The sequence below is a fragment of the Solea solea genome, chromosome 19, assembly GCF_958295425.1.
Source record: "Solea solea chromosome 19, fSolSol10.1, whole genome shotgun sequence".
Lineage (NCBI taxonomy): Eukaryota > Metazoa > Chordata > Actinopteri > Pleuronectiformes > Soleidae > Solea > Solea solea.
In genome coordinates this window covers 3,579,613-3,601,321 of record NC_081152.1, presented here as the reverse complement: position 1 = coordinate 3,601,321, position 21,709 = coordinate 3,579,613, and the positions used below count along the sequence as shown (strand labels likewise).

The following is a 21,709-nucleotide window of genomic DNA, read 5'->3' as shown; positions in this document are numbered from 1 at the left end:
AATTAATGGAATGAATAAATGGAGCGAGATAAGGTGACTATCCATCCATCCATCCATCTTCTACCTCTTTATCTGCCACACAAGGGTCGTGGGGGGTGCTGTCCCAATCTCATAGGCGGGGTCACACCCTGGACAGTTCAAAGGTGACTAATTATTATTATTTAATTTATTTATCATTTTGTTATTTATTTCATTTTCTACGTACTCTGATCACATCCCCTGGTATTTACTGTAGAACAGTGGATTTTCCTCCAAGCAGAGTCAGAGAAAGCTCACGTACCACTGGTGGTACACGTACACGTATTTAATGTTTTTTTTTAAATCACATTTTAAAATTCTTCTGAAATATTTGCATGATTTTGTAAAATCTGACAGAATATTTTTTTAATTTATAAATGGTCCTGAGGAGACTCCACCCGCGCATGCGCACAGACTCGTTCTCCTTATTCGACTGACCGACAGTGACCTCAGTATCTGCAGCACCGCTCAACTCGGACTGACACCGCACACACACACATACACGTTACACACACACACTCACAGAAACACATACAAGCTGCAGTATAAAAGGCTGAGGCGGAGATGGCCGCGATATTCGGGAAGATCTTCGTGGGCATTTACGTGGAGATAAAACGGAGCGACGGTACGTTGACACACATACAGACACCGCTCTTCTCCATCCGGAGGGTCCGGATGACCGAAGCTAACGTCACCGCTCACCGCAGCGGGGACGTTACTGTTAGCTAGCACGCTGCTACACCACCCTCCCCGCAACGTTTGCTGTATTTACACTGGGTTTTTGTTTATTAAAAAGAAAACATACATATATGTACGAGCTGAACGCTATAAATGTGAAGCCAGTCGGTCTCTTTTTTTTGTGCTGCCATACTGGTGTCATCTGCCGGTTACACAGACACACGCCGGCTCGGTGCTGCCAGCCGGGCGGGTCCGTCCACCTGTGCCGCTGTCCTGCTGCGCCTTGACTTGACCAAAAAAAAAGACACCTGCTCTGCTTTACTCTGCTTTACTCTGCTGTGTATTTTCCTCTCTCCCCTTCTCTGCATCATGGTTCCAGTGGAGGATAAGATGCTCTGCATCATCCACCCTGGCCTGTGAATCATGGGTGATGGCTGCATCCTTCCTCTCCCCTCTGACTGCATCTCCTACCACTAGCCTTAACAAATACCCTTGTTTCAAGCTTATTTTCACATGTATGTTTTTAAAACTCACCGGCTCTGAATGATCTAGTGATTGAGCCATAGAGTGAGCGGTGCGGTAGTGTGACAGTAGCACACAGATTGAGTGACAGCATCATCCTTCATATGAGCCACACCCATTAGCATCTTATTTTACTGTTCAAGTTGTGACTGAGACAGATGGTATTTAACAGCAGTGCAGATTCCGAGATACTGTGTTTAACTGTATGTGATTTAAAGCTTGAGCAGCTGTGTGTGTGAGTCCTGTAAAGGTGCTGATGCTGAGCATCTCTACATCCTCTCACTGCAGGACGAATACACCAGGCGATGGTCACATCACTGCACGAGGACAACGAGAGCGTGACGGTGGAGTGGATCGAGAACGGGGACACCAAGGGGAAAGAAGTATGGCTCCTCTGCTCGCCACTGGGTGGCGTTCCATCTTGTTTTAACACGCATTTACGCAAAAAAAACGCCTGCATAGAAACACAAAATTCTTGAATTATCCCCCGCAACCCTCATGTGGAGGATAACGCAGTAGAAAGTTGATGGATGGAAATGTCAAATTACATTTTCTAAGCTTGACAGGGGAGGTGGTAAAGCTAGCACATTAATAAAAGGTGATTGCAAAAGAATACAATGGATATGGTTTTAGCAAATAATAGAGGATGTTTAAAATTCACATCTCTCCTGCTTCTGCATTTCACTGTTTTGGAAAAATAGGGGGAAGCAGCTGGAGCGAGATTCCTCTTTTGTACAAGAAGAAAATTACTACAATAATAGACAAAGGCAGCAACAAAGAGACACCATATCCACAGCTATTGGCACTGTAGTTACATCAGTTGCCATTAGATTGCTTTCCAGCAGTTGATGTAAACATGGATAAATGCACTTGCAAATGTTTGAAATTTTGGTTACATTTTGCGATACATGTTTCTCCCACAGTCCAAACACATGCCGAGGTAAATTGGACACCCTAAATTGACCACACTGTAGGTGTGAATGTGAGAGTGGATGGTTGTTTGTCTCTGTATATGTTGGCCTTGCAATGGACTGGCAACCTGTCCAGGGTGTGACCCGGCCTTTTGCCCCTGTGTCAGCTGGGATTGGCTCCAGTGACCACTGATTACTGATTCACTTTGTAATGTTCATATTTACTCTCGCTCTTGTATGTCTTAGTATAATTTATCTCAAGGATCTGAGATTTTCTTCGGGATAGGTCCAACCTTGAAAACAGCAGAGTTGGTTTGATGGGTGATACAATATTTGAATAGAATCAGTCATCAAAAAGTTTGGTTGTAGCCACAAGTTGGAGTAGGCAACATATTTTCAGCATTACAGTTAGAAGTTAGTAGAACATATAATAGTTCTACAACATTTCAGTATAATGTAAATCAGAGAGAGAAAACCTGCTCTACATTCTGTTTTCAGCCATGGGGTATTCTGGGTTGTGACCAATGACAGTCTAGAGTAAAGCTGGGTGATATGGCTGATAAATAATATCTGGATATTTTTAGTGCTATAACCCGATATATGAGAGGGTTGTTTATGCTCATCAAAGGAGTGTGACAATACGCTGTAAATACACTCTAAAATAAAATGTCTACTGTATAACATGCTGAAAATATTAACTTTCATTTAGATAAAACCTGGTTTATTTTGTTAAATGAATGATATTTAAAAACAATTCCCTATTCCCTATAAATAAGGTCTAATTCTAATTCCATACATTTTTTTAAATCAACTTATATAATATTTAGTGTATTTCACAAATGTATTCAATGTAATAAATATGATTAGAAATGCAACAGCCTTGAAAAGCAGGAAAAGTCATCACAGATACTTTATCATGATATGACGATATCCAAAGTCTAAGACGATATGTTGTCTCAGGTCATCGTAAAGATATAGTAGTATAGTAGTAAGATATATGCAGTAGTCTAGAGACAGATGGTGCTCCTAATGGCTGTTTTTGTGTTATTTTCTAAGCTGACATTACCACTGCACTGTTAGATCAAAGTGAGACCATGTGCTGTTTGTTGCTGATGGGTCACACACATTCCATTACCTCACAGATTACCACGCTGTTCTTTTCTCTCACTTACGATATGGAGAGCTGAGTGAGTGTGTGTGTGTGTGTGTAGATAGTATACAACACTGTTGTTCCTCCACTGTTCAATTAATTTAGTTGTTCATTTAAACCAAATTACTGCCACTTTATATGTGTTACAGTTTAATTGGGGCTGTTACTCCAGCAGTGGACTGTCCTCCCCTCCTCTCATTTCTGCCTCAGATCGACCTAGAGAGTGTCTTCGCTCTGAATCCAGATGTTGCTCCTGATGAGGAGATCCCACAGAGTCCTGAGCCTCCTCTTCATCCGTCCAATGTTGCCAAAGCCAGCAAAGTTCCCAAGGTTTGCTCCTCGTCATTCACCATTTAATTTGTTTAACTGTAGATTATTTTAAGGGTCAGTTATTTTGAGTTCACTTAATTGCAGCTAATAAACTCATGATCATATGTTGACTATGTTCATGACATCCAGTTTAACACAAGTACATCTGTGTCTGGTTCTTTCTACTGTCTAAATCACATATGAGAATTCTGTTGCCAAACTATAATGTAGAGTTCCTATACAGCAAATAATCTTTTTTATTCATCAAAGCATTTTCTTTATTAAAACTTATAAAACGGCTAATGTTAAAGTTTGAGGAGCTGAAACATGTGATTATTTGTTTTTGCTTGAATTTTGCTTGAAATCACTTTGATCATTTTCTATCTCGTTTTTGTTTTGTGACATAATTGCTGCTAAGTGTGAATCCAATGTTAAATAAATCTACAAGGGGATTGATTTGGTAATTGATGAATAGATAGCTTGAGTTTTTAAAGCTGAGATGGGCCCCTGATAAGAGTTGACTGAGACTTGCAACATCATGGTCAGAAAACTTATTTAGTTCTATGATTAGTTCTGCCAAAGATTTGTAGCTGTAGGAAAAATATATTGTTTTTTTAAACCTGTCTTATTCTCACTGATGTAGATGTTGTATTTTACGCCATACACTAGTGCAGGGATCTCAAACTCAAATGACCTGGGGACCACATGAGCTTCATGTCTGGTCAGACAACAGTGTGGCAAAAAGCAACTGTTCCGAAGGTTTGGGCGATATGAGCTTTAAAATTATATCCCAATATTCCATATTCATGATATCTAATATTTAAAAATAAGTGTTTTCACACAGAAGGATATATAGCTCACATTATAAAACATGTTTATGGTGTTAATGAATATATAAACATCAGAAACAGCCATTTAAGCGGTGGGCCGCATGAAATCATTTGAAGGGCCACAAGTTTGAGTGCAAATCCAGCTGTTAATGTTCTTATTGGACTTAACTCTGATCAGTGTCTGTGAAGTCAGTCTACGTATGTGTTGTTGTAGTTTATTAGACTTTAAGTCGTTTTGTTGTCATTTTCAGACCAGACGTGCCACAGCAATACCAAAGGCTGAGAACACGCCTCGGGAGAACAGAGGTGCGTTTGATTTACATGTGTAGACACCTAAAAACCCACTGAAACACATTCTGAATATGAGGTAATTCATGATGTGTTGCTGCACCTGCCATCCAAAAAGTAATAATAGTAAAAATAGTAAGTATGGAGTAACCCAAGTTTTGGAGTAACCCAAAAAAAAAAAAACACATGAGATCCAATTTTTCCAAAGCTGATTCAAACCACATATGTAAGTGGATTTGCTTGCGCTTAGATACAATTTCTAAATGTCTTCTGTGTCACTCACAGAACGCGATTAGAACCTGCCACTATTTTGTTCAGATTTTATCGTGGAAGATTGATCATCTTACGTGATTTTCTTATTCCCGTAGCAGGTTCCGCATTATAATCACTTGAAACTCAGCTTCAACTATTCTTTGTGGGATGGCACAGAATCCAAAATTTCATCATGCTTTATCAAGACAATAAAGCATTTAACCCTTAGTGCTCAGGATCTGTGCCGCCATGTGCACCCATAGAATAATACACAACTCCTTATATGGACATCCTATGGGGGGGGGGGGGAATTTGTCTTATGTGTTGTTGAAAAGTTATGATTCATTTCATATTACATTTTTAGTAGTGATATAAAGTAGCAATTCTCATAGCTCTGTATATACTGTACATGTAAACAGAGTCAAAGGAAAAAGCAGCCATAATGCTCTGTGTTATTAACTAGTTTAAGTTAGTGATGATGTGTCACTGCGTGCTCCTCAGCTGCAGCAGTCGGGACCACGCGGGCCCGCCCGAGCCAGCAAAGCCAAGTAGCAGAGCCACCTCCACCCGCCATCACTCCCCAGGCTGCGCTCAACCAGGCCCTGTTACAACAACAGAACGGTAACACACCCCAGCTACTAATACTTCCATGATGGAGCTTCCAGGCTGTGTCGATTTCTGACGGACACGTCGCTGAGGCCAGAACCAGTGATGTCATGCTCTAGACACAGCTGCGAGTCTGAGCGCCTCAAAGCCTCTTTCACAGTTTTGTCACTGACGTTGGCTTTGTTCTGCTTTTTTTTCCCTGCTGGCTTTGTTGAGATTAGCATAAATGTGCACTAAACAGAACACTCAAAGCAACAGTAAGATTCTTTTTTTTGTTCAATGTCAACAAAAAGGCCATCATTAAAATCTGTAGCAAGTATTATCCGTGTATCCAAGGAAGGACATTATATCTACAGTATATCCTGACATTAGACAACGTACAAGGTGAATGAACACCAAATATTAGATGTTAAATTGTATATTGATTAGAAAAATAAATAAACGGAATCAACAAAATTACATCATAAAAATTTCAAGCCTATTTATTTGTCTTATAGCAGAATATGACGATATTTAGGTATGACAATATTATTTCTATGGCTCAAAAAGTCAAAGAAATAATAAAGAAAAAATGCCAGAACAATAATAACTGTACTTTAAGCATGTAATACAGATTATAAACAGTAAATATTTTGTGTTTGAGTGTATTAACGGTGTATTGTCAACATGTCAAAAGAAAACTTTTAGTCCACATATACATCTGGTATATCGGGATATAGCCTAAAATAGCCATATCACAAATTATATTAAAAAAATGATATCATGATAAGATGATATTTCCCATGTCACTCAGGCCTGACAAATGTTAGGAAATTCTAGAAGCTCTACCTAAAGGGATAGTGAAGGCCTTGTCAAGTGTGGTTTCATGAGGTACTGACAAAGTCATTGTGCTTGCCCACTGCACTAAGAAGTTACAAAAAACTATTTTAGCCACTTAAATGGCCACCATCTATGCCATCAAGTGTACACTATCTTGGGAATCTATTTACCATATTAAACCGTTATATTTTGTCACACCATTCACTCTCCTGCACCAAAGTCCAAAGAGAAATTCTGCGTTTTTGGCTCACTGGGACACAGGAGCTGCTCGCCTCCTGCTCTTTGTGTCACTTAGGTAAATCTGAATGAAGAATTTCAACCACTGTCAAAATTACACATGAATCTACTGATGGAGGCAGCAGTAGATCGAGAGCTCCGGTGCTGTGATGTAAATTTGGCATAGATATTATGAGGTGAGCATTTTTTTGTAAAGAGGCTAAAGCTTTGAAATATTACTCCTCGATTTTACTCCAGAGACTTAAAGACCCCATGTCACCTGACGAGAGCTAAAGTCTGCAAGGAAACACCTGTTCATTCTACAAAATCTAAACAGACACAGTGAATTTAAAGTGTAACTATTTTAAAAACACATCAATGCCACTAAACAGGGGTTAATCCTCCACTGAAAATAGTCCATCAAATTCACAACTTCCTTGTTTTTTAATAACCTTTTCACTTTTAAGAACATATTATTCAGCCGAAACTAGCTAAAAAAAAAAACACTTTCCATATCTAATGTTTTTTTAACTCATCACAGCATAATGCTCTGATCTTTTATCTCATTTGCTCCCAATACAGCCCGCAAGAAATCTAATTGTGTAAAAGAAGTGGAGAAGCTGCAGGAGAAGCGAGAAAAGAGACGACTCCAACAGCAAGAGCTCAGAGAAAAGAGAGCACAGGTGAGGAGCCAACATATACTGTACTGTATATCCAGCCAGGTAAGAGAAGTGCAGTTTAACATAACAGTCAGTTCCATAGTTTGTAGGAAACCACAACATAACCTGCAGGTCACATTAAAATGTTTAAATAATAATAATAATAATAATAATAATAATACTAATAACACTTGATATTGAAAGGGTGTCAGTGCTGAAGATGCTGATATTTTCATTGTAAAGTGACCAAGAGAGACGAGGATTAGAAATTCGCATCTTCATGGCGAGCTCATGTTGAAAGGTTTGGAAATAAAGTAAGAGAGTAAAAGGTTGAGATGGTTTTGTCATGTGCAGAGGAGGGCTAGTGATTATATTGGACAAAGGATGCTGAAGATGGAGCTGCCGGGCAGTAGGAAAAGAGGAAGACCACAGAGAAGGTTCATGGATGTTGTGAAGGACGACATGAGGACAGTTGGTGCAAAACACAAAAGGGACAAGATGGAGGCAGATGAGTGGCGCCACAGTGGCGCCCAAAGCCGATCATGTACACCTTAGAGTACATGATTAAAAGAGCAGGAAAAATACAATAAAAATCAATAAAATACAGGCTGTAAAAATACAATATTCAAAGCTTAAATCCTAAGAACTTAAAATGAGAAAGCTAAAAAGAATCAGGGAGGTATTATCTGGATTTAAATGTGAGAAGGGTGTCTCTGTTGCAGATGTCATGTGGGAGAGAGTTCCAGAGGTGGGGGACAGAGTGGCTGAAAGCCCTGGACCCCATGGTAACAAGACGGGCAGAGGGTGTAGTGAGTTAGAGGGCAGCTAATGATCTGAGAGAAGAAGAGGGAGTGTGAGGCTGAAGGAGGTCAGAAACGTAGAAGGGGGAAAGACTGTGGAGAGTTTTGAAGGTGAGAAGGAGGATCTTGTATTGTATTCGGTATGTGACAGGGAGCCAGTGAGACCAAAAAATTAGAGAGTTGCAGTAATCGAAACGGGATGTTACCAGTGCAGGAACGAGGATGGCGGTGCTGTGGGGCGGAGGCGATTGATATTACGGAGGTGGTAGTAAGCAGAACGAGTGATGTTAAAGCCACTTCACAGGCTTCAAACTTGGCAGGTGACTTACTTAGGATATTGGTAGAACACCCCCCCCCCCCCCCCCCAAAAAATGTCTTGTTTTGTCTACAAACCATAGTTATTCAGTTTAATGTCAAAGAGGAGCAAACCGGTAATATTCATTGATTTACACTATTTTCTTTGTTCTCTCTGTTTCTCTGCAGGAGGTGGACGTTCAATTACCAAACTATGAAATCATGTGTATGATCAGAGACTTCAGAGCCAGTCTGGACTACAGGCCTTTAACCACTAATGATCTGGATAGTGTGGGTATTTAGAGACCTGACTGTGGTTCCTCTATGATCTAAAACCAAATGTTTTTTGTACAGATTGCACAACAAGATACAGCGTCCTCTGTCCTTCACCCTCTGCAGGTGTTCAGTTGATCAGATAAGAAATAAAAACTATACAAAGCTCTTATGAATATTCGATTTGTACCTTCTTGTGTTTCAGATTGAGGAGCACAGGATATGTGTGTGCGTACGTGCACGTCCCCTCAATAAGAAAGGTAAGTAAAGCTTTACTCTGCAGCATACAGTTACATATGTGCATGAGTGACGCATGTTTGTCTCCTAGAGTTGACAGTGAAGGATTTGGATGTCATCACCATTCCCAGCAAAGACGTGGTAATGGTCCATGAGCCCAAGCAGAAGGTAGACCTGACGCGCTTCTTGGAAAACCAAACATTCCGATTTGACTACGCCTTCGACGAGAACTCCACCAACGAAATGGTTTACAGGTGATTAGAGCTGCAACTAACGATTATTTTCATAATCGATTAATCTGTCGATTATTTTCTTGATTAATGGTTTGGTCTATAAAATATCAGAAACCCTTAAAAAATGTTAATTGGTGTTTGTCAAACCTGGAAATGATGTTCTTAAATGATTAACTTTTAATGATTTCTTTGTTATCCAGAGCAAAGAAATTAAGAAAATATTCACATTTAAGAAGCTTAAACGATCGGAAATCTGGTTTTAATCATGAAAAAAGCTTCAAACCGATTAATCGATAATCAAAATAGTTGTCGATTAATTTAGTAATAGGTTAATAATAGGTTAATCGATTAATTGTTTCAGCTGTACAGGTGATGCGTTTTTCTCCCTGCACTCAAACACTCAAATAAATAATAAGCAAAAAGCAGAAACCAGTGTTGCTAAAAGTAAACTCTGACAGGTTCACTGCTCAGCCACTCGTTGAGACCATCTTTGAGAGAGGCATGGCGACCTGCTTTGCATACGGACAAACTGGAAGCGGAAAAACACACGTGAGTGGTTTGATTTTTACTTGAGAAGAGTTTTAAAGTGCACTTTTCCTGTTGTAACCCGCGCTCTTCTTTCAGACAATGGGAGGAGACTTTTCAGGAAAGAACCAAGACTGTTCCAAAGGGATCTACGCACTTTCTGGTTAGTTTCCACCTTTCACTTCCTTCATCACTGCTGCTCACTGATGTGGCCATGTATAATAAAGTGTCTGTGTTCCTCTTTCTGTGCAGCCAGAGATGTTTTTCTCATGTTAAAGAAGCCAATTTACAAGAAGTTGGATCTTCAGGTCTTCGCCACATTTTTTGAGATTTACAGTGGGAAGGCAAGTGTCTTTTTATAAGAAATGAGACTCCTTTATACATTTAGTGAGCTTCCTTACAGTGCACATATACAAAACAAGCAACAAAATAGGATAGAAAAAGAATGGGGTCTTAGCCGCTACGATGATTGCAGTTAATTATTGCACCCAAGTTCAAATATTATTGCACGTGTGTTTAAAATATTGTGCAGCATATGTACAGTAGAGGTTAGTTCATGTCTAAGTTCAGGGTGGTTATGGCTCCGTTTGTCTAGGCTTTAATACACCTGTAGCACCTTCCAGAGGGCAAAAGGTTACACTAAATGTATATTGTTTTTTTCCTATTGTCATTAGTAAATGATGTGAGTCATGAGTGAATATGTTCTGTGCATTATAGGTGTTTGACCTACTTAATCGCAAAGCCAAGTTGCGGGTCTTGGAGGACGGGAAGCAGCAGGTGCAGGTGGTGGGGCTTCAGGAGAGGGATGTGAAATGCACAGAGGACGTCCTCAAACTCATAGAAGTGGGAAACAGCTGCAGGTAAACAGATGCAATGGTTGATTAAGTGAAAGGTAGACAACATCTTTTCATTTCCTATGTTTTTCTACTGTGACTTTCACAAAGTGAGACATGCAAATGTACAGAAACTTAGTAAACAACTAAGTTAGCTAACTAAGTCAGACAATAGTTTTAGGCTGGGTGAACCCAGCTCACCCCTGACAACAACACAGCTTTAGCCAACTTCCCTAAAAAGGAACCAGTCACTCGCGGCCACCAAAGAGCAACTGTCCTTCCATTCGAAAGAAAAGCTCCCCCAGGCAAAAGCCGTTAGACACCGTTACTAGATAGCCCATGTTCCTAGAAAGTTACATACAGCATGTTTGTTAATTGGTCTGATTAGTCGTAGGTCTATCCAATTGTGTACAGAGGCATTTTTATGACCACATCCTATCAAGACTCATACTCATAAATGAGATTGAGATGCATTCTGGGATAAGCCAGGCATGGTGAGTTTTTTTTTGATCGATTTTTATAAATATCCTTAAAGATTTAAACATTAAAGATTCTCTGCGTTCATTTCAGGACTTCTGGTCAGACTTCAGCGAACGCTCATTCCTCTCGGAGCCACGCCGTTTTTCAGATCATCCTGCGCAGACGGGGGAAGATGCATGGAAAGTTTTCCCTCATTGACCTGGCGGGGAACGAGAGGGGAGCAGACACTTCCAGCGCCGACCGCCAGACTCGCCTCGAAGGAGCTGAGATCAACAAGAGTCTGCTGGCGCTCAAGGTCTCTTCCTCTTCCTCTATGACAGTGTTACAGCGGCTACTATTTTGCATCTTTCACATTTGGTCCCTCTTTCAATTGATCTAGAACTTTTGCCCATGGGGTTCTGCATTTACTGTGTGGATAGCTTTTTATTTATTCTGTCCTCTGTCACAGAGGATTTTACAGTTGATTTGAAAGAATTCCACATGCTTGATTTGTCCACTCAACTTGCACAAACCAAATATTAGAATAATATAAATATAAAGCCCCAGACATGAGAAGCTGGAAAAATGTCAATGATAAAAATGAAAAGACTTGTTCTGGGTGTGTTTGACCCTGTTTATTCAGAAACTACGACCCCACTCAGCCACTGACGATGTCCTTGCCTTTGCAGGAGTGTATTCGAGCCCTGGGTAGAAACAAACCTCACACTCCTTTCAGAGCCAGCAAGTTAACCCAAGTACTGAGGGACTCCTTCATCGGAGAGAACTCCAGGACGTGCATGGTAAGGACACATTTTTCTGTAACTTTGGCTTTAAGGTGCACTAATGAAATGTATGATACACCTGAACAGTTTTGAGTGAGGTCATGATTTGGGCTGATCTGCTGTTTCCCCTGCACAGATCGCTACCATCTCTCCTGGAATGGCGTCATGTGAAAACACCCTAAACACGCTAAGATACGCCAACAGGTAAAACACATTTTTCTGAGCTGAGGAAGAAAAACTCACCAGAATAAACAGAATAACCAACAAAGAAAGTAAGATTCACAAGCTTAGCAAGCAGTGAAATTAGCTTTACATTTACGGTCCATTATATTTTCATTTTAACTCCCTCTGCGAGCTCTGATTATATCTTATTATATTAGACAAACTACCTTGTCGGGGGCCAGATTAAACCAGTTTTTGGGCCAGAGGCTGCATGTTTGCCAAGTACCTGAAATGCTGTCACACTTGATGATTTAACATAAAACTTCCGGGGGCATCTTCTGGGGCATGCTGGTTACTGGTTAGCATCTGTTATCGATATTGATATCGGTCCAAAATCAGCCAAAAAACGCATATTGGATTTATCGGACTGCCCCTAAAATCTCCGATATAAGTAGTCAATTCCGCTCCAGCACTTCTATCCCGCAGCGCCCATTGTGATCACGTGGACTCTGCGTGTTGGATGCACGTAGAGCTCACGCGATCACAACAGCGTGTGTGAGCTACTGCATTTTTCTTTAATCAGAGGCTACGAAGCCGCGACGCACAGCGCGAGCGCGAGTTAGCCATTAGCACCACACTAGCTCATCATGAGGCAAGCTGCTAAAACAACATTATTTCATAAACCAGCGCCACCTGTCGACTTTCAACAGCCTCCGTGTGTTAATTATACCCTAAAAACCAGTCACGCCAAGAGCGTTGTGTGTTTTAAATGTGTCATATGTGTCAAATGTGTCCTCGGGCTCCGGGTTTACCTGCGGGACGAGTCACTCAGCGCTGCGTGTTGGGCTAATCCAAAATAGTGAAAACAAAGGGGGTGTTCTCTGAAGACGCCGTTACCTGTGAAACAAGGTTGCTCTGAAAACACCCCCATTAGCACTTGGTACTTTCCTCCTGATGAAATTAACCATAGACTGTATGAAATTAACATGGCAAAAATCTAATATCCTTATGTTGAAGGTTAAAATGTATGTAACCCATTGGTTAATAAATGGGCCAGTTTTTCTCATACCTACTGTTACTGACTATTGTTCTCTGTTTAAGTAATATTACTTGATCAAGCCTATGCTAACATTCCACACTACAAAATATGTAATTAGCGTATGTATGATTCATGCTGATATCGGTATCGGCCAATACTCAAGGCTGCAATATCAGCATCGGAAGTGAAAAAGTTGTATCGGGACATCTCTATCTGTTACATGGATGTATTATAAGAACTGGATAGAGCACCACCCCTCTGGTTCCGTTCATTCCTATGGAGCATATGTTTTACCACTTTATCCTCCATGTGAGGGTCATGGGGGGGCGCTGTACCAATCTCTGCTGACATAGGGCGATAGGCGGGGTCACACCCCAATCCATCACAGGGACACATATAGAGACACACACACAACCATTCACTCTCACTCTTCCCTCATTCAGAGACATCATGTAGTGACGCCCAGGGATTGTTTACTTTAGAGCGCCTTCATTTATTGGTTAAAATATTGGTATTTGCCCTGGTGTTTGAATTCTCGTATTGCACAAAGAAGGCGACGATATATCACCAAATTTGTGTTTACATGACTTAAAGATATGAGTGACCTTCCTCATCCCCTCTTCCTCTTATTTATGTCTTTGTCTCTCTCTCTCTCTCTCCCTCCATGTTTTCAGGGTAAAGGAGTTTGGGATAAGTCCCTCAGACATTCCCTTCTCCCAGAGCGGGGGTGGAGGGGGTCGCTCTGAGCTCTCCCCTACTTATGATATGTATGATATCAATCAATTCACATCCCCTCCCATCACCTCTCTCCCTCTCTCTCTCTCTCTCTCTCTCTACAGTTCCCTTTCCATGGCATCATGACATCAACCTCTTTCCCCATTGATAATCACTGTGTGAGCCTGGTGGTGATATTTAACAAATCTAATGAAAAGACCAAAACCAATGTATTCTAACTCATTTCATCTGTTTGAACAGACTGATTTGGTGTATACTCATATATAGCTGCTTTCTTTGAGCCACTTAATCACCATAAACATACACAAACACTGTAGTTTACTTTGACTCCTGCTCACACAGTCACCTTCTTGTTGCCTCAAATACTAACTACCAGAACAACAGTGCATGTTAATCCAGCGCTGAAACTAGTCAAACAAAAACTAGTTTCCTTGTTTTATGCCTCTGTGCAGTGACAGCTGCAGCTAAAGAGAAAAGACTTGGAGAAGATATGATTTTTTTTTTTTTTAAACCATCAATAATAGAACAAATACTTTACTACTACTTCTACTACTAGTTAAGTTGTTTTTCGTGTTCATTCTTATGAATGAGAAATCTTTTTTTCCCCTCAAATTTGCCAAAATAGAAGCAAAATAAAACTTAAAGGGGAATTCTGGTATTCTTCGACCTGGGCCCTTTGTTTATAAATGTGGGTGTGTATGTGAAGAGTACTTTAAGTTAAGTTTCAGGGCATGGGTTTGGTTTGGTTACAAGGCTGGTGGGGACAGAACAGCACATCACCTCCTCTCTCTCTATCGTCTCCTCTGTGACTCGCAGCAATGTTTCCGCTCGGCTGTGATGCGTTCACTGATTCACTCTCGCACTTCTCTCACAGGGCAGAGGTTTGCGTATGGAATGGTCCACCAATATTTGGAGAAAGCCAGATTCTCCATGCCAATATTAGAGACGGGGCAACGTGTACGTGTGCGCAAATGCTGCGAGAGGAGAGCAGGAGTGAGCGGATTTTACGAGTGTCAGTGAACACATCACAGCTGAGCGGACACATAGCTGCAAATCACAGGGGAGACAGTGAGAGATTTGCTGTTCTGACAACAGAGCGGCACAGCGCCCCCACCAGTCTTGTAACCAAACCTACGCCCTTGTTTACAACAACAATCTGAGCCATTTATTGGCAAAAACAAGCACTTTTTATGGAGATAACTCTGAATAGCGGTTGCCCTGTGCTATCTGAAAAATTCTGATGGTTTCTGAAAGCTGAGAAGTTGCACGTCAAAGCCAACATGTGGTTATTACGGTAATTTCACTCGTGCTGTTGCAGGAAGCCAGTGAATCAGCGTCTTTGTCACCAGAGAAGAGAGAGTTGGAAAAACGCCTGAACATAGTTTCTTAAATTGTTAATACACTTTTTTTTAACATGCAGTAAATTGTAAATAACTGCCAGATATTGAAAGTTATTCTGGAAAATGGGCAAAAGCACTTATTCACAGGACATTTTCTGGGCCTTTTATGTTTAAAATAAGCAAAAAAAAAAAAAAATGCTTAGGTGTTAAAGGGTTAAAGCAAATTTGAGATTATTTGAAAATGTGTTTTCTCTTGACTAAAAGTGATCTTGATGCTAAGATGCGCCTCATGTCAAATAGCTGAAGCGTAGCTGCTCACTAATAGATTCTGGATTCTTTAGGGTTATTTTATGAGGGAATAACATAAATGAACATTACATCACATTTTATGTGTCATAAAATGTGTGATGGCCGTTTTCCTGCAGGCCACAAAACTCACGTTGTTAGAGTGTTACATCTGCTTCCTAACCTTTTTTTCCTTTCCCTCCATCATCCATTAATTACTGAATCTAAACTTTATTATTTTTCTTCTGCTTTTCCATAAAAACCTGCATGGAAAACCCGCTCTTTTGACTTGGCATGTTGAGTATTTTCCCCTCCCACATCTCTATCTATGTCTGCATGCAGCTACAGCACCAAAGCCGCTCCCGCCTCCCCTCAGCACTTAGCAGGTACTTACAGTTTCGCTGTTTGACGCAGTGTCTGTGTTGCGTTGCCAGGGTGAAGGAGCTCACTGTGGACCCCACAGCAGCGATGGAGAGCCGTCAGGGACTCGTCAACCAGCTGGAGGTGCTGGAGGCTCAGTGGGGAGTTGGCAGCTCTCCACAGAGGGACGATCTGAAGCTGCTCTGTGAACAGAATGTAAGACACACAGATCAACTGTACTGTAGGTCGGAAAGGACAGCTGTATGTATTCTTTGTTTTGACCCTTAGCGCTCATGAGGCACGGATCAGTGTACTCATGGTAAATGGCCGTGGGAAGAATACACAACTCCTTATATGGACATCCTGGGGGTGTGTGTTTATAGGTCACATATTCAGGCTTTAAAAAATGTGGTTTTTTTTCGTTGTGTCACATTTTTAGTCGTGATATAAAGTAGCAATAATTGTGCAGAAGTCACAAAAATAGTGGTTTTCTTCTTTTTGTTCATAAAACGAGCCAGGTGAACTTTGACCTCACAAATTCAATCCGATTTTAAACATTTGCTCAGGTGTGTTTATATGGTAGGTGAAAATTACTTTTTTACCCCATCAGATTGTCTAGAGAAAAAAATAATATAAGACTCTATATTGCACATTCTTATAGCCTCTGTATATACTTTAGTTTAAACATAGTCATGGAAAAATGCAGCCAAAATGTTCTGTGTTCCAAGGGTTAATATCTTCAAGTTCTCAACCTTTTATTAAAGTATAGATCATTAAAGCTCCAGTGTGTAGAATTTAGGGGATCTATGGACACATTTAAAATGATGTTGCCATGTTTGCAATATGCTGACGCCACTAAATCCTACACACTGGTCCTTTAATGTTACTGTGTGGTAATGCTCCATCACATTTTGAATCTTTTAAAAGCAGGAGCAGGAGCAGTATAGCATTCTTTGTTTGGCTCACTCAGTTTAACTCATTGTGCGTTGTGACTTTTTTTTTGTCTTTAAGGAGGAAGAGGTTTCCCCGCAGCTCTTTAATTTCCATGAAGCTGTGTCTCAGCTGGTAGAGATGGAGGAGCAGGTGCTGGAGGACCACAGGGCAGTGTTCCAGGTACAAAGTCAAGTCCCAAAATTATCATTCAAATCATCCATCATATCATTCTACCACTTTATCCTCCACAGGGGGAGCTGTGCCAGTCTCAGCTGACATAGGGCGATAGGCGGGGTCACACCTTGGACAGATCACTCGTCCATCACAGGGGACACATTTAGAGACAAACAACCGTTCACTCTCACCAATGATCAATTTAGAGAGTTCGATTTGCCTAATCCCCATATTACATGTTTTTGGACAGTGGGAGGAAGCACACACGGGGAGAACTTAATGCAGAAAAGACTTTTCTGACCCACAGCTGCTTACTTTCCACTGAAGGTCCTTTTCTGCTAATTTCAGTATTTACTATGCAGAGACGGCAGATGTTTATCAGCAGTTGTTAAGCTTGCCTCACACAGAGGGTGTTGAACCGCGTGTGTGTCCCCTCCACAGGAGTCGATCCGCTGGCTAGAAGATGAGAAGGTGCTCCTGGAAATGACAGAGGAGGTGGACTACGATGTCGAGTCGTACGCAACTCAGCTGGAACAGATCCTGGACCAGAAGATAGACATTCTCACCGAGCTGAGAGGTAAATTGATTTCATGTCAGCAGTGACTTTAAACACGTACTTATCTGGACAGTGATGGAACTCATCAGTCCCAGCTCGCCTCGCCTCTACGTGCTTTAGGTTGTGTTTCCACTACAATATCGAGTCATCACTGCACGACTGCTTGAAACTGCCGTGAAGTGGCCACGAGTCGTGATCACACCCATAAGAATCTGAACTCCTGTTTTGAAGGCTTTAGCATTGTTTATTTAAATAAATATATATATATATATATATATATTTAAATAAATAAATATATATATATATGTGGATTTTATTTTCAAGCTGCAACTAACATGATGTTGAAAGATATTGATCAGTGTTTCTCAAACCTGGAAATAATTTCTCAAATGTTTTTCGTTCACAAACCAAAATTATTAACTTTTAATGATTTCTTTGTTTTTTATGGAGCAAAAAAAACCCGAAAATGTTCACATTTAAGAAGCTGAAAAATCTGAGAACCCGTTTTTTTTATCCGATTTTCCTTAACCCTTGGTGCTCCTGTGCCACAACAGCACCCATGATAAATTGCTGCGAGAATAATACACAACTCCTTGTATGTTTTATGCAGCCAAAATGCTGCATTTCATTCACGCTGATCTTGAAAAGGTCTAAAAAAAATAATTTGCCTTTAAAGTCTAACAAACAGAAGACCGCACATCATCTCACAGTGGCCACAGAGATTGTAACCACGGTGATGTCTTTGCTGCTATAAACTGTCATCAATAACTCTGCTGTCCTTCTCTTGTCTTCCAGATAAAGTCAAGTCCTTCCGTTGTACGCTCCAGGAAGAGGAGCAAGCTAGCAAACAAATCACGCCCAAGAGGCCTCGTGCACTATAGAAAAAACACACGTTTCACTGTAACGTTGATCTGTCTGGAGACACGCGAAGGCCTCGTCTCTGGAGGAGCTCAGCGTGTGTTTGGTTCGCTCCCCGTCCTCCATCAGTCCACCAGTAAAACCAAAGAGCAGGTCGTCTTTGCTCTCCATCCTCCTGTGACGTGTATCTACCAGCTCTCTGTTCTGTGTGTGATGAGAAATCAGTTCATTGTATAAAAACTAAACTAAACAAAAAATAAATGTTTTCAAAGAATTTTATAGAGTCAATCAGTGTGGCCAATTTTATAAATAGCTGTTGCCATTTTGTGCAATATTTGGAGGAGAATCCTCCTGTTGTTCCCTGGACTTCAGCTCAGGAGAGACCAGGACATGTTTTCTTTGTGTTTACAGTAAAATTGAGCTACCGTGTGTTTGTGTTGTTGACAACCCTAAAAATAAGAATCTCACCTTGCATCATGTTACTTGACCTGCAGAGGGCGCTGTGCTCGCAGTTGATTTTAGAGCGTTCCAGACATTTTCTGTAATAAAAATAAAAACACTACTTGTTGCCACACTTGTTTCATTTATTGTGGAAAAAAGGCCTGAGCTGTGTGTCGCACAGTATGTTTTTGGTTTGAATTATTTTAAAGTATGCAAAATTAATGTGGTTTATGTGACAACGTAATGTAATGAGACATTTGAATTATTATTATACGCTATATGAAGGTTACTGTTACTTTAGACTTGATGACAATCATTTGTGCGGTAAATACACACAACTACACTCAGCAGCTTTTTTTATTAAGCACACCTGTCAAACCAAATATATAATCAACCATAAATTGACCAATAAATTTAGAGCTCAGCAGTTCTCTGGGAGGGAAAATACCATGTTGATGCCACAAAAATCAAAAAGATAGGCAAGGAGAGTTCAAAATCAAACAAAAAACACCCCACACAAGACGGAAACTACAAAATAAAGCACAAAACTGCAAAGACACAAGGAAACCCAGCGAAAGCCAGGGGAAAATAAGTATGAAAACCACAAGAAAAATCCAAACCAAATAAATCTAACCTCCATTAACTGTTAAGTCCAAGACAAATCTGGTGTCTTGTGTACCCACTAAAATGGCCAGTGAGTGTATTTACTGATACACAGGTTACATAATGCATGTTCATGTATGTGTGCCCTTAAAATATACCCTTAAAGACATAATCCTCTTAGTGACATTCTCAATCACTTAATCATCACTTATCAAGTCATCTCTCACAGCCTGGCAACCCAAAATGTCACTTTTATTCATGTCTTTTTAAAAGTGATCTATTAACTATTCATTTGGTTAAGGGAATTGGTTGGTGGACATTTTGTGGAAATATTTAAGACAAAGCTGAATCACTTACCATGATGAGAATACTGTTGCTCATTAAACGTGCAGCCTGCAGCATTAACACTTGAAACAGGTTTCAGGAAACACTTCACAAAACAACAGTTTCACTTTCCTCCACCCTGAGAAAGAAAAACTAGTTCACTGTTAAAATACTCAATTATATATATATATATATATATATATATATATATATATATATATATATAATTGCCCTTGGTTTTGTGTAAAATTGTAATTGTAACCTTCAAAATGCACAACTGTAATTAGAACGATTATTGCAGACAAATGTTTTTACCTTTAAATTGTAGCGTGTGAATGAGCCCTGTGTACGGCAGCCATTTTGTGTTGTAGGAAAACACACAGGTGTTAATGATCACACTAATGACGGCTCTGCACCCTGAAACTCACTCACTCACTCACTCAGCTCCTCCCACTATATCGTCATCATAAGGGTCACATTCCTATAGTAGTCTGACAGGTTGATGGTTTGTAAAATTGTACTTAGGTACAAGTAAAAGTACTTGGTCTAAAAATGTACTCAAGTTAAAGTAAAAAAAAGTAGCGTAGTAGAGTAAAAGTTGGTTACTTAGTTACGTTTTAAACAAGGTTGGGATAAGGAGATACAAATCTCACGTTAATTGTTTTTAATGACAGACAAACCTTTACAAAATAAAGTGCTGACAAAATAAAATGAGTAAGCACGACATAAGAAAGAACCCTAACCTTGTTTTTAAAAAGTACTAAGTAACTTTAACACTGAGTACATTTTAAACAAGCTACTTATATACATTTTTAGACCAAGTACTTTTACTTGTACTTAAGTAGAATTTTATCAAAAACAGTGGTGCTTTTACTTGAGTAGTCAGTTCTCTTTGTGGTATGTTAAATTGTGTTTATTTTTATAATACAATATACCATTTAAAACAGGAATGAAAACAAAAATGTATTAAAGGTGACATCGAATGCTTGTATCACACATATATGTTAGTTATGGAGGTCTACTTACATATATTAACTTGTTTTCATGGTTAAAAACCTCCTAGTTGCTGCAAACGAGCCGATCAAAATATCTCCTCACGTCAGCTGCACTGTTTCAGACCAAAACCACACCCCCAGAACGTGGGCTGTGTTGTGATTGGCCAGCCAACGCAAGCTTTCCTACTGTCCTGTGATTGGCCAGGTACCTGTAAGTGACGTAATAGATAGGCCAGCTCTCAGATACACAGCTCCCCCTCTGGCACGGTGGATGCTCTGCATCTCAGCAGCTACAACGAGAGTAGTTCCTCTTCTTCTGCGGTTGAATGTACGCAACTGGATGTGCCCGGACTAGTGCCCGCACCAGGAGGCGCTACAGTGGTGAGAGGAGTGGTGAGGTATACTGATGACATCATCAGCATAGGGAAGTGCCGATCCACTTCGCAGAGCCCAGGAAAACTATAAATCCCTATTTTCTCAGCAGTGGCTGAACTGTTTGTTCTGAAACTTTAGGGTTTCATAAACGAGGTAATGACGCCGATACACACACAAACACAGCGTTAATTGGAGCTTCCGGTCTATGTCGCCTTTAATATAAGAAAATCTAAAGCTAATAAAAAAAAAAGTTGTTGTCCATTCTTTAAGCTGCATTTAAGTGCATTAATTATTACCAGTGTCACTCTTTTAACCTTAGAGAGCAGTAAAATCACAACAGTGACTCCTCCTGTGGAGGATAAAATGGTAGAAAATGGATGATCTTCAAAGTGAAACACTGAGTGTGGAGATACTGAGTTGAACCCTTTAACACCAAACATCAGTCTGTGCTATAAAGCTGAGAAGTTGCACATCAAAGCCAAGGGTAAAAGTGGCAGAAAAACCTGTACATAGTTTCCATTTATTGGCCTGTTTGTCGACATTGAGACAAAAACTAAAACATTTTCATTTTAAATACAGTTATGTTTTACATATACGGACAATTTGACTCGCAATGTTCAACTAGAAAATAACAAAGTGAGGACATAGAGAGGACAACATAACTGCTTTATTATTGTTAAACATGAAGGTTACGTAGTTCCAATCTGACTGGATGACATGCAACAGCCTGTTAAATAGAGCTGCTTCAACTATGGGCTTTTAGATTTAGATTCTTTTTTTTTTTCCATGCACCCACCACTGACCGAAAACACAGTCTGGAGTTATATTTCAAAGG

General features: G+C 40.2%; 1 protein-coding gene and 1 long non-coding RNA gene across 3 annotated transcripts in view; one reads left to right on the top strand and one right to left on the bottom strand.

The window, feature by feature from the left end:
- Positions 1-12,797, bottom strand: part of LOC131446691 (uncharacterized) — a 41,603-nt gene extending 28,806 nt beyond the window's left edge. Inside the window, exons 1-2 of the long non-coding RNA XR_009233952.1 lie at positions 12,669-12,797; positions 10,351-10,474 (exon numbers count right to left, since the gene is read on the bottom strand). This is a non-coding gene — a long non-coding RNA (uncharacterized LOC131446691). The remainder of the gene's footprint in view (positions 1-10,350; positions 10,475-12,668) is intronic.
- LOC131446690 (kinesin-like protein KIF2A) lies at positions 483-18,710 on the top strand. Of its 2 annotated transcripts, XM_058618090.1 has the most exons (21): positions 483-643; positions 1,507-1,601; positions 3,490-3,609; positions 4,670-4,724; positions 5,460-5,579; positions 7,182-7,282; positions 8,542-8,643; positions 8,831-8,885; positions 8,954-9,116; positions 9,554-9,644; positions 9,720-9,783; positions 9,873-9,964; positions 10,338-10,480; positions 11,024-11,228; positions 11,602-11,712; positions 11,831-11,898; positions 13,570-13,659; positions 15,690-15,831; positions 16,627-16,728; positions 17,164-17,299; positions 18,074-18,710. In XM_058618090.1, exons 1-21 carry the CDS (start codon positions 583-585, stop codon positions 18,157-18,159), a joined length of 2,202 nt encoding a protein of 733 aa, XP_058474073.1. In that variant the 5' UTR covers positions 483-582; the 3' UTR covers positions 18,160-18,710. The 2 variants fall into 2 exon arrangements, with proteins under 2 accessions (XP_058474073.1, XP_058474074.1); XM_058618091.1 differs by lacking the exon at positions 13,570-13,659.
- Positions 18,711-21,709: the final 2,999 nt, after the last annotated feature.